Below are 13,282 nucleotides of genomic sequence, written 5' to 3' on the forward strand. Positions count from 1 at the left end.
CATTTTGACTGGATGAAGCCTTGCACCTATGTGGTGTGTGTGTAGTCGTTCTCCCTCAACTTAAATGCGGCAATCATTGAATTTCATTTATCCGTCTTTTTGTTTATGCCAAAATGAACCAAGCTCTTCTACGTGGAAGTACAAATTTCAGATGTTACAAATCTTTAAACCCACCACTGAACTTTTAAACTGTCTTTATACTTCCATCTTGAACTTAAATGTTGGCAAAATGTAGATTAATTCACTGACCAATAACCATATTTCTACAAAAAAAGCCTACCTTCCAACAGGGCAACATAAATGCTGCTTATCTTTACACTTATCTGCAGTGATTAAAAAAGAAAAAATGTGATTTATCCAAAAAATAGGCTTAAATTTGGTTAAAAATGAGCTTGAAAATGTCTTAAATTCAAGTGTCTTATACCTTTCGACACCCTGTTACAGGTTGTGCCCAAAGAGGGAGATTTCAGTGAAGTTATTTTGATTAAACATTTGGCTTTCATGCCTTAAACACATCATTTATTCACACTAAAGCTTCTCTGTTTTTTAAAAGAGGGTCTTTGTATGAGTTTATCCCTCAGCAGAATGCCATTAAAAAAGGCAGTAAAATAAAAAGCATGCGCAGAGCACAGTGCTGGAAACACTTTAAAAAATTAAAACCTGATTGTCTTTGTCAAGTATTTGATTTCTCATACTTCCTTGGATATTTGATCACATGTTAACCACAAGAATGCTACATTTATTGGTATGTACTGACTGGAATCTTCACACAGGGTGTATTTTCATCAGTAGGTGGCGACAAATCCCAGTTTAGCAGTGAGAGATGCTTCACTGCAGCTTCTCGTCACTGTCACTGTAACTTCTGAGGCATTTTCCTGAGAATTTGCTGTGTTTTTATTTTCTGTACATCATCACAGCTGGTCAATAAGAAAAGGAGAAATGAATCCTCCTCTGGTTGGAGTTGTATTTTGGAGACACCTGTGGGAAACCAACGAGGTAGTTCCTCTGAAGTGCTGAGGAGAAACTAAATGAGGATTCCCATTATCGGATGTGAAAACATTGATTGAAACCGACAGTAAAAGCTAAAGAGAGGAGAAACTGTAAAAGAGAAAAAGCTTAAAAGTGATAGAGTGTGTTGTGTTACCCGAGGAGGGCGGGGTCAGGGTCGTAGGAGCGAGGCGGGCGGTGCCTACTGTCGCCCATGCCCCCTTTTGCCCTCCGTTCGCTGCGGGGGAAGAAGCGTGAACTTGAACGCAGCCTTCACTGCTCGGTGCGAGTCCAGGCAGAGGCCAGCCAGTCTTATCACTCCGTCCCCGCAGCTCGGGTTTCAGTCAACTTATCGGTGAACAAGCAGCTGGACGGATTTTAGTTTGTTCTGTCAGGGTTTGTTGTTTGGGACCCGGAGACGGTGCCAAACGCGGAACGCTCGACGCGATGTCCAGGCGCAAACTTGGAAGCAGACCGCAGCACCTGAGTGCAATTCAAGGTAAGCCGGGGGGGAGCTGCGATGTGTGGGCAAACTGTTTGGACACGGCTGTGATGCTTTTAGGTGAAAGTAGAATAAAAATCCAGGTCACAGTTGTGTTTCTGTGTCAGTTTGCGCGCATGGTTTGGATGCGCGCTGGCACCGCAAATGATGGATGTTATTCACACGCATGTGAAAATAGTATCTTTCAAGTATCTTTGTTTACACGCTGACCTCAATTATGCCAGTGTGGATGTTTTATAATCCGTTTCAGGTAAATATTTAAATAAGAGCTGATATTTTTCTTGTCATGTTTGTCCTGATGTGTGCTGTTCGTACTCATAGAGGAAGGACCGGTTTGTTGGCACGCTGTGTTCAGAGGCTACAGGTCCGAACACGATGATTAATATATCCAGGTTAGACCATGATCAAATTTCTCGCTCTGAAGTCTCAGGCTTGACTTGGACAGTTTCCCTCCACTGCTTCTGACACCGCATGTGTAAAGCCGAGACTCTCAGGCTCCATGCTGGTTAAGTTTTTTAATTTGGACAATTAAATAATGATCTCAGTTAAAAAAAAAGATAATAAATCCCATTCATACTCTTTATTTGATCCCATTCATACTGTTCAAACATGAGGACAACAGAGCGGCTCACAAAAAGACATGGGATGTTTTAAGAGAGAAACTTGAACACCATTTGTTTTTTACAGTTCTCTACTGGAGACCAGTGGTGCGTGTCTGGTGTGACCACAGGCCCTGACTCAACTCTGTCTCTCTCTCTCTCTATCTGTGTGTGTGTGTGTGTGTGTGTGTGTGTGTGTGTGTGACCGCGCCTTGCAAGTCTGCACAAACAGCGCAGCCCTGAAACAGGAAAGGTGACATTTTTGAGTAACAACTGGCGAGATCCGACTTCAGACTGTACTGTCTGTACCTGTCCTGTATGTTAGCCGGCCTAGCCAGGGCAGGTGGATCCAGTCGAGACATCAAGGTGTGCCCATGACCGCGTTGAGCAATACTGACCCCCCTCCTCCTCCTCCTCTTCCTACCTGGCCTGAGCTGGGAGCCTTTCTAAAGAAAAGTTTACTCAGACTTAGAGGAGGGTTGGTTCAAGTTGTGTCCACTGCTGTAACAACACTCCTGTGCTTTCACCTGTCTGCAGCCTGCATGAATTTCAAAGTGCTCATGTTGAATCAGATGAGCTGTCCTGGATTTGACCACACACACACACACACACACATAAACAGAGGCTGCTCTTATCTCAAACACCTTCAGTCTTTTTTTTTTTATTGCAATCCACTTCCTGTTAAGAAACTCCCGCCGCCTGCCGCTGGTGGGGCAAGTTGTATTTGTGTGCACAAGGCGAAAGTTTTTGGCACAGTGTTGTTTTTAAATCAATAACTTCACCTGTCAGGCGCACACATCGGTTGCCACAGTAATATAAAGTTATGTCCTCGCTGAGATGGACAGCTGGGCTCCTGTCTCTGTGCAGCAGCCTCAGCCAGAGAGCGGATCTGTTTTGGGTTGGTTAAAGGAAGTGGTCAGTATTGACTGAGCAGATTGGCCTCGTTCCTTCAGAGCTTACAACTGAAACTAGCACTTTCAATCACCACGCCTGTTTTGTTATTCCACTGAGGTCTAACAACACTTTTGCCACTTTGGGTTGTTCATTTGTAAAAGCACTGGCCAAAACTCCTGAGCCAAAATCCAATTGATCTGGGACTCTTGTCTGAGGGAGTGTGGATCAGCGCATTTTGGCGTTTTCTTTATTTTTTGGGCGAGAAAGTTTAATTTTGTAGGATGTTCAGGTTTATGGTTGATTTATCTCGCTATTGTGGAAGTGGTGTCAAGTGTTTTCTCTTTGTGGCTGCAAGTAAAAATGCTTTAGAGAAACTACTCTAACTAGGGACCATTGCCTGTTATGTGCTCCATGCAAAAGATGGTTTCCACCCATCGATTATAGAAAGAAAAGGCTGAAAATTACTGGATAAAATGGAATTGTCTCAATGATAGAGATCTTTCGATACCATTTTTACCTTTCAGATACGTAATCCGGTAGCTAAACTTGGTTATCAGCCAATACCGAGTACTGATACCATTGCGTTAAAGAAAACTAGCTGTATACCACTAACCCAGAAACTAAAGCCTTGCATAAAGTACCTTGCATTTTTACTGGTGGAACTTCCCAGTGTAAAATACTGCTGACATCTTGCCGTGTAGGCTACTGTTTAAAGCTGCACAGAAGAATTTATCTCTGGGGAAACTGCTGTTTTATCCAGGTGAAGCTGTTTTTAAGTGTATTATTAAATTACGTGGTATCAGATCAGTAAACTTAGCTTACTTGCCAGTACCCTTTGCAGCATTTTAGGCATCGTCAGAGGCATTTCAAATACTGATATGGGTACCATTACAACTCTAATCAAGGACTCTACAGATTTTTTTCCCCCAATTGATCGCTTGGTCTGTAAAATGTTTGAAAAGTGTGAAAAATGACCAGCGAGACCAAGGGGATGTCTCCAGATGTCTGTTTTGTCTGACCAACAGTCCAGAACCCAAAGATTTTAACTTGAATGTCATAGGAGACGAAGGAAACCAGATAATGTTCACAGTTGGGAAGCTGGAACCTGCAACATTTATCTTAAAAATGAAGCTTAATTAGATATATTCTTCTTTATTTCTGTTTTCAACACTGCGTTTAAGTCCCTGTGCAGTGACCTTGTGCGTCTGTCTTTGTGAGACACGTCATTTTCTCTGTTATGTATTCAAAGTAAGTAGAAAGAGTTTAATCTCTGCAAGTAATTGAACTTTCTCTCTTCCCTCTCCCTCCTGTCATGTTCCTCAGATGTCACTGACATACCGGATGGCACCACTTCATCAGACAACCAGCCTCCTCCTCCTCTTCCTCCTCCACAGGCCCAAGCTCCAGACGAGGGTCGTGACCTCCTGACCTGTGGCCAGTGCAGCAGGGCCTTCCCCCTCGCCCACATCCTGGCGTTCATCCAGCACAAACAGGGCGGCTGCCGCTCGCGAAACCAAGCCTCAAATGCCAATGCCACGCCCCCCTCACCTGCCAACCGGGCACAGTGTCGCGTCGCCAACGCAGGGCTGGGGCCGGGCTTCATCGAGCTGAGGAGAGGGGGCAGAGCCTGTGGGGAGGAGCGCGGCATGAAGGTGAAGGCGGAGCTCGGCAAAGCAGGTGAGTGCTTTGGAGAGGAAGCAGAAAAAGAAGGCAGGTTGCTAATTAGTGACTCTGTTTTTTGTTTTGTTTAAAAAAAAAAAAAGGTTCAACCGCCCTCCTCTTCATTTAACAACTGCCCCCCCACCCCCCCTCCCTCCCGAGTCCAGCTAATTAGCTAGCCGTTGCCATTAGCAGACCTGCATGAGTTAGTGACGCACAGGCTAATTGCGTGGAAAGGATAGGTGTCAGGAGCATTCAGAGGGCAGCGAGGGTCCCCGAGGGCTCCACACTGAGCACCTGAGCTCCTTCCCATCTCCCTGACTGTCAGTCTCTGAGGTGGAATGGCCAGGTAAACATGTTTCTCCCTCTCTGTCCTGTACTATGCCATGGACAACAGACACTGAACCACATCCTCTTAACACCAGCACAGGAGCATGTTTCAGCATTATAATGCCACCCTGCTTCATGTGGGAAGGGGTGAGATGGTTGTGCACCACATTCTGAAATGGTCAGAGCAGTGGATGAGAGGCTGTTTGTGCAGCCCTCCTCGCTGACATGACACTGTAATGGAGGACGTTGCATCATGTGCAGCTCCTCTGCCATCTCCCACTGTTCTGCCCCGGGCCGAGCCACCTGAGCTCCTGGGAATCTCCTCCTTCCTCCTCCTTTTTTCTTCATCGTATGCATCTTGTACTCCCTCTTCTTCCCCCTTGTTGTCAAAAACATCCCTCTCTTCTTGCCCTGTGAAACGCACATTAGCAGTGATTTTTCTAAAGGTCTTTTTCCCTTCACGCCTTCTCTGCTGCTGTTTTCTGTCAGAGAAGAAGAGTGCGGACACCGTGATGGTCATGCCAAATATGATATGTCACGGTGGAAGTCGATCAGGAATTCATGAATTCTCATTAAAATCCTTTTTGAAAATTTCACGTCCAGTGGCCACCAATGTGTTTGAGATGGAGGAGAGTTATTGTGTTTCTCCTGCAAAGGTCAGATATATTTGAAGGTCACGCTGTATCTCCAAAGTGGGGAAAAAAAACGAGTATGCAGGATGTTGTCAATGATTGCAGATGGACAGAGCATCTTGCTGCACACTCATAGTAGGTATCAGTGCCCCTTTGCACATTTTGAAACCCTCTCTGTCATGTGCACACACACGTTAGCAGTTCCTTCCTTTGTGTAACGCTCGGGGGACTGGTGCACGCACCATTTCCGTCTGTCCACAGCCTCTTTTTGTTTTTCTATTTCAGTCTGCCTCTCATCTCTCGCTCTGTCCCTCACTTACAGTCGGAAAACACAAGAGTTTGGTAATTTAGTGCCCGCAGGATTATACAACAAACCCAAGACATGCACGGGGCAAGGAGGAAAGAGCAGGACAGCCTGTGAATAATGAAGAAGTGGATAAGTTTGGATTAAAGTTTTATCAGGGAATGTAGGTTGCATTTTGTTTGGAGTAGGTAATTGCGATTTTACTCAGCTTTTAGTGTCCGATTTTATAGTTTGTGGCATGAGGTTGGCGTGTTGAGTTAGCAAAGGGACAGTTTTAATTGGAGCAGCCTTGTTAGTAATAGGAAGTCTTGTTGTTTGACGGGAGGGAAACTGAGCATCTGAAGCTTCTGAGATGACTGAGAGTGAAAGAGCAGTTATCCCACAACAGAAAGGTCCTCCGTCTATTTTCTGTATTCAAGAGAGAAGCGGCGAGGACGGAGGAGAAAAGGGAGTCGGATGGATTACTGAAGAGCCGCGTGCATCTGTCTCATTCCTTTTTATTTATTCTCCTTGTTTGTTTTTTTTCCTCATCTCCAACACCCCCCCCCCACCATTTCTTCCCCCCATCTTCAACACACTTTCGCTTTGCCCTCTTTCAATCCCCCCCTTCCTCCTCCTCCTCCTCCTCCTCCTCTCTTTTCTCCTCCCTCTGCCTCCCAAGGGAAAAGAGATTCTGCCTGCTGCTCGTTAGTGCTCCCAGCCAATCTGCATTTTTAATTAGTAGTTATTGCTTCTGCTTAATATTCAAGTGCTACCCCGGGCCAAATGGGAATCCTTACAAAAAAAAAAAGCGAGGAGTGAGAGGGGAGAGAGGGAAGGAAAGAGAAACCGGCTGGGTATTGTGTTTCACTCCAGGACCCCGAGACAAAAGCCCCCCCTCCCCTCAGGGAAAGATTTGGAGGGTTTTGTGGGGGGGGCGGAGGGGTGAGGAGAGCCGGGGTTGGAGGATGGGTCTCAAGTACAATCCAAAGGGGTGACATATTTTCGTGGTGTCTCTTGGCCCCCCGTACTACATTATAATCTTTTTATCTCATTTTCTTTTTATCTCCTGAGCCCTGACCTACCTATCGCTCTCTCTCTTTTTTTCCACTCTCACTCTTCACCCTATTTTTAAAAGAAGTATCTCAACTTCTCCTGGGTTTCTCCTCAGGCTAGGTTAAAGGACATGAACACCACAGCTCCTCTCGTCTCCAGACAGAGGGAGGGCGGGAGACGGGGGGGGAGAAAGAGAAAGAAACAGTTGCTCTCTTTTTCATCTTCACTCTCCTCCCCCCCTCCAGTAAAATACAGAAGGATTTGACTTGAGGAAACATGAAAGAGGCTTATACCAGAGTCCGCTTTGAACCTCTCCAAAAAAGAAAAAAAAAAGAACTGTTTTCCCCCTCAATTTGGGGATCTTCTCTCCAATTTTGATTTATGCAGAAAGGCCTCATTTGTCAAGCAGGCTGAGTCAGTGCCTGATTTGCATAAAGCGTTCATTTTCTACGTTCTGCTAATTAGCAATTTGCAGCTTAATTGGAGAGTGGCTCTCGGTTAGGAGACAAAGCTATCCACATATAAAAATATCTCCAGATGTACTTTGCGACATGACTGCATCTCTGTCGGCCTTTCGGCTTCAGGAGCCCCATATCTTGCTACTCTGATTTGAGTCGTACTTTTCCACACTTTTTTCTTACCTTATTTTGGTATCACTTCTTCATCACCTGCCCTGACTCTTCATCTTCCATTCATTTAAGTCTGCATTGTGTGTCTGTGCTATTCCTCTGGTGAATTTTTGTCCTTTTATCATGCTGATATTCATGTTCCTCTTCAGTTTTTATAACTTTAAAGTGCCCTCTAAAGGCCTTGCATGTAGGATTGAGGGACATGTATTGGCAGAAGTGGAATATAATATTCATAACTTTGTTTTCAGTAGTTTAAAATCACCTGAAAATAATAATTGTTGTGTTTTCGTCAACTCAGAATGAGCCATTTATATCCACATACGGAGCAGGTCCTCTCCCACAGAGGTCCTCCATGTTCTACAGTAGCCTAGAACAGACAAACCAGACAGACACTGGTTCTAGATAGGAACATTCACGTTTTCGCATCAGCCACTGTAGTTCTCCTACACACCTGCAGCCTCACGGGTAGATGCCACTAAATAGTACACACTGGACCTTCAAATCATGGTGTTGATTTGATTTAACTCTTACCTCTCTCACTGCTTCGTTCTTGGTGGTAGCAGGCAGCTGTTGTCAGCAAAAAAGCCCCAGAAAGACACTTCACACTACCTGCTCAGCAGCAAACAGCAGACTGACACAGTTTTAGCAGCTAAAGAGCTACACACTTCCCTCAGGTGTAGGTAGAGACCAAAAACAGAGCTGAAAATTAGACCAACATTCATGAGGTGGACACAAACTGAACTCCAGATATCAGTGTTGCTTCATATGTGCTGGATGTGTGAAAAGGCAACAGCTTGCTAACGAGTTTGCCATATCAACTTTAAAAATCTGTCAGATGTTGTGTTAAGAGCTCTTTCACCTACACCAAAGTTGCCAAAATATCTTTCTTTAATCGCTTTGAATTAACCTCATTGGTTCACTCTGAGTGAAAGTCAAAATGTTTTTAAAAGAGCAAGTCATTTTTTTTTCTATCAAACATTAATCAAAATTGCTAACTCAGTTTTGTTCATATTTGTTTTCCAGTGTCGGAGGAGCCCTCCTACTTCACCTGCCAGCAGTGTGAAGGCATGTTTCCATCTGCATGGGTGCTCTTACAGCATGCTCAGCACACACACTCCTTCAGCATCTATCAAGAAGATGAAGAGGAGGAAGGCACAGGCGTGAGAGGAGGAGGAGGAGGAGGAAGAGGAGGACTTAAAGAGCACAAGCCTGCTGCAGCCACTCTGGACCCTCGCCACCTGAGCCAAGCTCTTGCCTCCGCGTTTCAGCCCTCTGCCCGGCGCCTCAGCCGCTCCCGTCTGACACACACCACCTCCACCTCCTCCTCCTCCAGCAACATGCAGGCACTGAACTTTTCAGTGCGGCTCAGGGAGCTCGCTGAGGGGAATAACAACACCACCAGCAGCTCCCACGGAGGCCTGGTGCTGTCTCCGTCCTCCTCTCCACCAGCAGCTTCGACCTTTCCTCAGACCAGCACCCTCCAGGCTGACTTCCACTGTGAGCTGTGTGACCAGAACTTCCAGTCCCTGCGCGCCCTGTCTGCCCACCGCCGGACTCACTCCTGTGAGCGGCCCTATCACTGTGGAGTGTGCGGGCAGGCCTTCGCCCAGAGTGGCCAGCTGGCCCGACACATAAGGAGCCATCACAGGGAGGCAGGAGGTGGAGGAGGTGGATATGAGTCTGTAGAGATGGTCGTGATGGAGGAGGATGTAGGGAGGCAGGGGATGAGAGGGAGGTTTCAAATGCAGCCAGCTGGAATCATGGGAAAGGGAATGGTTGGTGCAGAAGTGAGAGCCCAGCGCCCCTCCGAGCTTGACCTGACCCTGCCCAAACACCCGTCCATAGCTTCAGGCCTGATGATGCTGACCTCGCAGGTTAGACCGCCAGACAGGGAGCTGCTGAGGCTGTACCAGCGCCAGAGAGAGGGGGGAGAGGGAGGAGAGGAGGAGGCAGAGGGGCAGGGGGAGCCTCGGCACACCTCTCCCTGTGCCAGCCCCTCTGAAGGCTCACTGGAGAGCGGAGAGACAGGAGGCAGCGGGGAGAGTGGTATCGCCAGTGGCAACTGTACGCCGAAACGACCAGAGATGGGTGACAGAGTGCGAGGAGTTGGAGAGTGGGAGAACGAACGAGGAGAGATCATAGAGAGGGAGACTGAGTGGAGCTCAGCCAAAGTCAGCGAGGTTGTGCAGGAGTGGCAGAGGGAGAATGAGTGGAGGAGTGTGGGAGGTGTCAGCAGCGGAGGAAACAACAACATTACTACTGCTAGTTCAGCTGGTAAGAAGAAGAAAGATGAAGCCTGTGAGTACTGTGGTAAACAGTTCAGAAACAGCAGCAACCTGACCGTGCACCGCCGCAGCCACACAGGTGAACGACCTTACCGCTGCGGCCTCTGCAACTATGCCTGCGCCCAGAGCTCAAAATTAACGCGTCACATGAAGACCCACGGCGCACAGGGTGCCAAGGCTTCCTTTTTGTGCCAGCTGTGCTCGGTACCCTTCACCGTCTACGCCACTCTGGAAAAACACCTGAAGAAAGTTCACTGCCTGAGCCATGCCAGCGTGGGAGCATATGCCCAGGCCAGCGCTGCAGACACTTTGGCTGCCATAAAAGCTGAAGAAGAAGCAGTGGTGGTGAAGATGGAGGAGGATGACGCCAGTTTAGATCAGATAGAGATGGAGAGCAAAATGCTGAGAGATGCAGTGAAAAGCGTGGAGGTGGAGGAGGGGCAAAGCCAAGCTGAGTGTGGGGAGAACAGAGCGAGTCCAGCCACAGTGGCTGATCTCCCACCTGAGAGCAACACAGAAGTGAGCTTGGCTTTGACTTCTGCACCATGAGAGCTGTTCTCATTCACTAATCGACAATAAAACAGCACTGTATACGAATTAACTCACCCATTCAGATAAAAAGAACCAGCCCCATCATTGAACAGACAGTCACATTAAACTGGAATCTAGTTGAAAACAGAAGCTGCAGCAGCACGTCCTCTCTGCCAGCAGCGAAGGCACACAGCAGCCACGCTGTTCATGATTGTATGCAAAGCTGCTGGTTGAAACTAAGTGCCTACAGTTTTTTAGACCACAGAGCAAAACAAGGCCATGACATTCAGCAGGGAGATTACCAGAGCTCTTGAACAGGAAGTGAACCGCCACAGTCCACACAGACACAGGAAACTGATCACCATGTTGCAGTGCAGGATGCAAAAGACAAGTGATTTATCTCTCTGGCGACCCACCGGACAGGTGGAGACAGATACTAACTGTCAGATAATATAGAGAAGGGATTATATTGAATTTAAAAAAAAACTAGCAATAGAATGATGTTAATATATTTTCAGCAGACGGAGAGAGGTCATATTGTGTTTCCTAGCTGTTGCTGGTTTTCTTTGAGAAGACCATTTAAAGACTAAAGATGTTTGAACAGACACGAGGGTGATATGAATCCAAACACTGTCTGCCTGCAGTTTCTCAGACTCCTCTTTTAAAAGGCGCTTGGTTGTCACAACACTTGTCACTTAACGCAATGTTTACAGGGCTCACGGAGCCTGGCAAGGTTGTGCTCCTGACTTTGTGACAGTATGTATGGATGATTTTCTGTTTTCTAATTTTATAAATGTGAATAAGGAGACTTTAAAGTCTCATCTACTGATGTGTTTTTTTTTTCCATGATGCGTTTCTATGCATAAAAAAAATGCAATTTTACCTACATGTGAAACGGGTGTGTTTTATTTTTCTCTACTTGTACCTGTTGTTGTGATGGTTATTTCTCTCTTTCATTGTTTACATTTGTAAAGTGCCGGACTGGTTGAAGCTCGTGCATGTTTTGCAGCCATGTGAAACTGTTCTCTTTTTTTATTGCCTGTGTTTGAGTTATTCCTAATTTATGGATGCTGCATGTTGGTGATTGTGTAACTGCTGAACTACAGGGTTGAGAGGTGCGGGAGTAGCTAGTCGATTGGTGGAGTTTTTGTGTGAAGCACTTGGTTGAGTTTGTGTGAATGTGTTTGTTTGTGTGTACAGATTGGAGAAAGAACTCAGGTGACGCTTCTACTTGAACCCTCTGTCCTGTGATCTTGTATGCAGAGCGTGACTCAGCAGGTTATAATCGCAGTGTGGTGCTTCTGACAGGTGTGCGGCCGGCAAGGATTTAACCCTACAATGTGTAATTTTCTGCCTCGAGGGGTCTCTCAGTCAAAACAATAACAAAAAAATGGAGCAATGCTGTTTCTCCTGGTTAGGATTCCTTCAGTGTTTATTGTTCAGGAGATTTTTACCAGGAGCCGAATTATCTGCAGACATCTCCTCCTCGCTAAAACAAACAGGCCCAGTGATTTAATCTGGTAGAAACACTGAACAAAGCAGTTTCATGTTAAAAATCACTGTTTCTACAATGCTGTTTGGCATGTTTGCTCAGCTTGTTTCTCTGATAACTTAAAATCCAGATCCCGTGACTTAAGATCCTTCATCTGGTAAAGACATATAGTTAAATATGCCACAGACCTAAAAGGGTATCATAGCAATATGGCTTGAAACGGGGTTAAAAAGTAAATTTATGAAAGACTCTTGCAGACAACCACAACCTTGACAAAGGGGATATGACGCCACTGAAAGGCAATGGCGGCCAAATGACGCGGACAGTGTTCTTGATTTAAAATTACAAATTTCTCTGGGTTTGAATATTGTTGGAAACGTTTCGGTCAACTCAACAAAATATATAACATTCCTCCAGTTGTTTTTGACATTTTAATGCGGAAAAATTACATAATATATCTTTAAGAAACACAAGAGGGAATCTGCTTATTCAACAAAAATACAGGACAAAGTTGTCAAGTAGAGTGCTGCCAATGTTTTTGTGACTTCTGTAATGACTTTGTGTGACCATATCTGATTTCTGCTTGCATTCACGTCAGGGAAAACAAGTTCACGTGTGTGTTGCGTCATGAATGATGGTGAATGAATGCAGTGTAACCGTTCAGGGATAATAATTTGTACATACATTGACATTCTTGCTCTTGCTATACTTGTTATTGTTCTAATTATTAATGTTGACTGCCTCCACTTTTCCTAGCATCGTCTCCTTTCCGCTGAACACTGGCTATTGTGAAGCTCCGCCGTCTTTGTAAACTCGACACCATTTTGTAATTCACCTTCTCATGAGGAGCCTCAATAAAGAATTGAGGTGGAATATTTTGTGTTGTGGAGTCTCTTTTTCTACTTGTGGTTGCTTTTTGGAATATGTCTCCCCCCCATCCTCCTTCTTCCCTCCTCCTCGTCCTCCTCCTCCTCCTCTTCTTTTGGTACCCAGAACAAAGCTTTTGAAACTATTTTTAAGTGTCTTTTCTCACCAGGATGTTGTCTTAGTCAGAGTGGGTCGTTTCTCTAAGGACCACAGTCAGCGCTGAGTTATTAATTTTTAATGTGAATGTTTGGATTAGGGACCCTCACTCCTTGTTTACATCCCTGTGATGTTACTGGCTTTGTCTAGAAACTCTAATGTAATTCCAGCGGGGTGTGTATGCAAGTGTTTGTGTGCTATACTGTGTGTGTGTGTGTGTGTGTGTGTGTGTGTGTGTGTGTGTGTGTGTGGATATATTTGGTGTCACTCATCCTGCTGGTTGTGAGATGGGTGCAGCGAGCTGTGATGGGACACGGGCGACAAGGGTTTCTCAGGATGCCAAATTGAGGAGGGGCAGTTTGGTTATTGTTTGTGGGCAT

The 13,282-nt window shown here is 45.8% G+C and overlaps 1 protein-coding gene across 1 annotated transcript; it reads left to right on the forward strand.

Annotated features, from left to right (window-relative positions):
• Positions 1-1,194: 1,194 nt before the first annotated feature.
• Positions 1,195-12,754, forward strand: znf296 (zinc finger protein 296). The gene is made up of 3 exons (XM_033632238.2): positions 1,195-1,486; positions 4,306-4,659; positions 8,595-12,754. The coding sequence occupies exons 1-3, from the start codon at positions 1,435-1,437 to the stop codon at positions 10,403-10,405; spliced, it is 2,217 nt and encodes a 738-aa protein (XP_033488129.2). The 5' UTR covers positions 1,195-1,434; the 3' UTR covers positions 10,406-12,754.
• The last annotated feature ends 528 nt before the right edge of the window (positions 12,755-13,282 follow it).

Source organism: Epinephelus lanceolatus, chromosome 4 (genome assembly GCF_041903045.1).
Source record: "Epinephelus lanceolatus isolate andai-2023 chromosome 4, ASM4190304v1, whole genome shotgun sequence".
Taxonomy (NCBI): Eukaryota; Metazoa; Chordata; class Actinopteri; order Perciformes; family Serranidae; genus Epinephelus; species Epinephelus lanceolatus.

Coding starts and splice junctions, on each gene's coding strand:
- znf296 (XM_033632238.2), top strand. CDS start 1,435: ATGTCCAGGCGCAAACTTGGAAGCAGACCGCAGCACCTGAGTGCAATT. Junction 1,487..4,305: donor GCACCTGAGTGCAATTCAAG/GTAAGCCGGGGG, acceptor CATGTTCCTCAG/ATGTCACTGACATACCGGAT. Junction 4,660..8,594: donor GGCGGAGCTCGGCAAAGCAG/GTGAGTGCTTTG, acceptor TTTGTTTTCCAG/TGTCGGAGGAGCCCTCCTAC.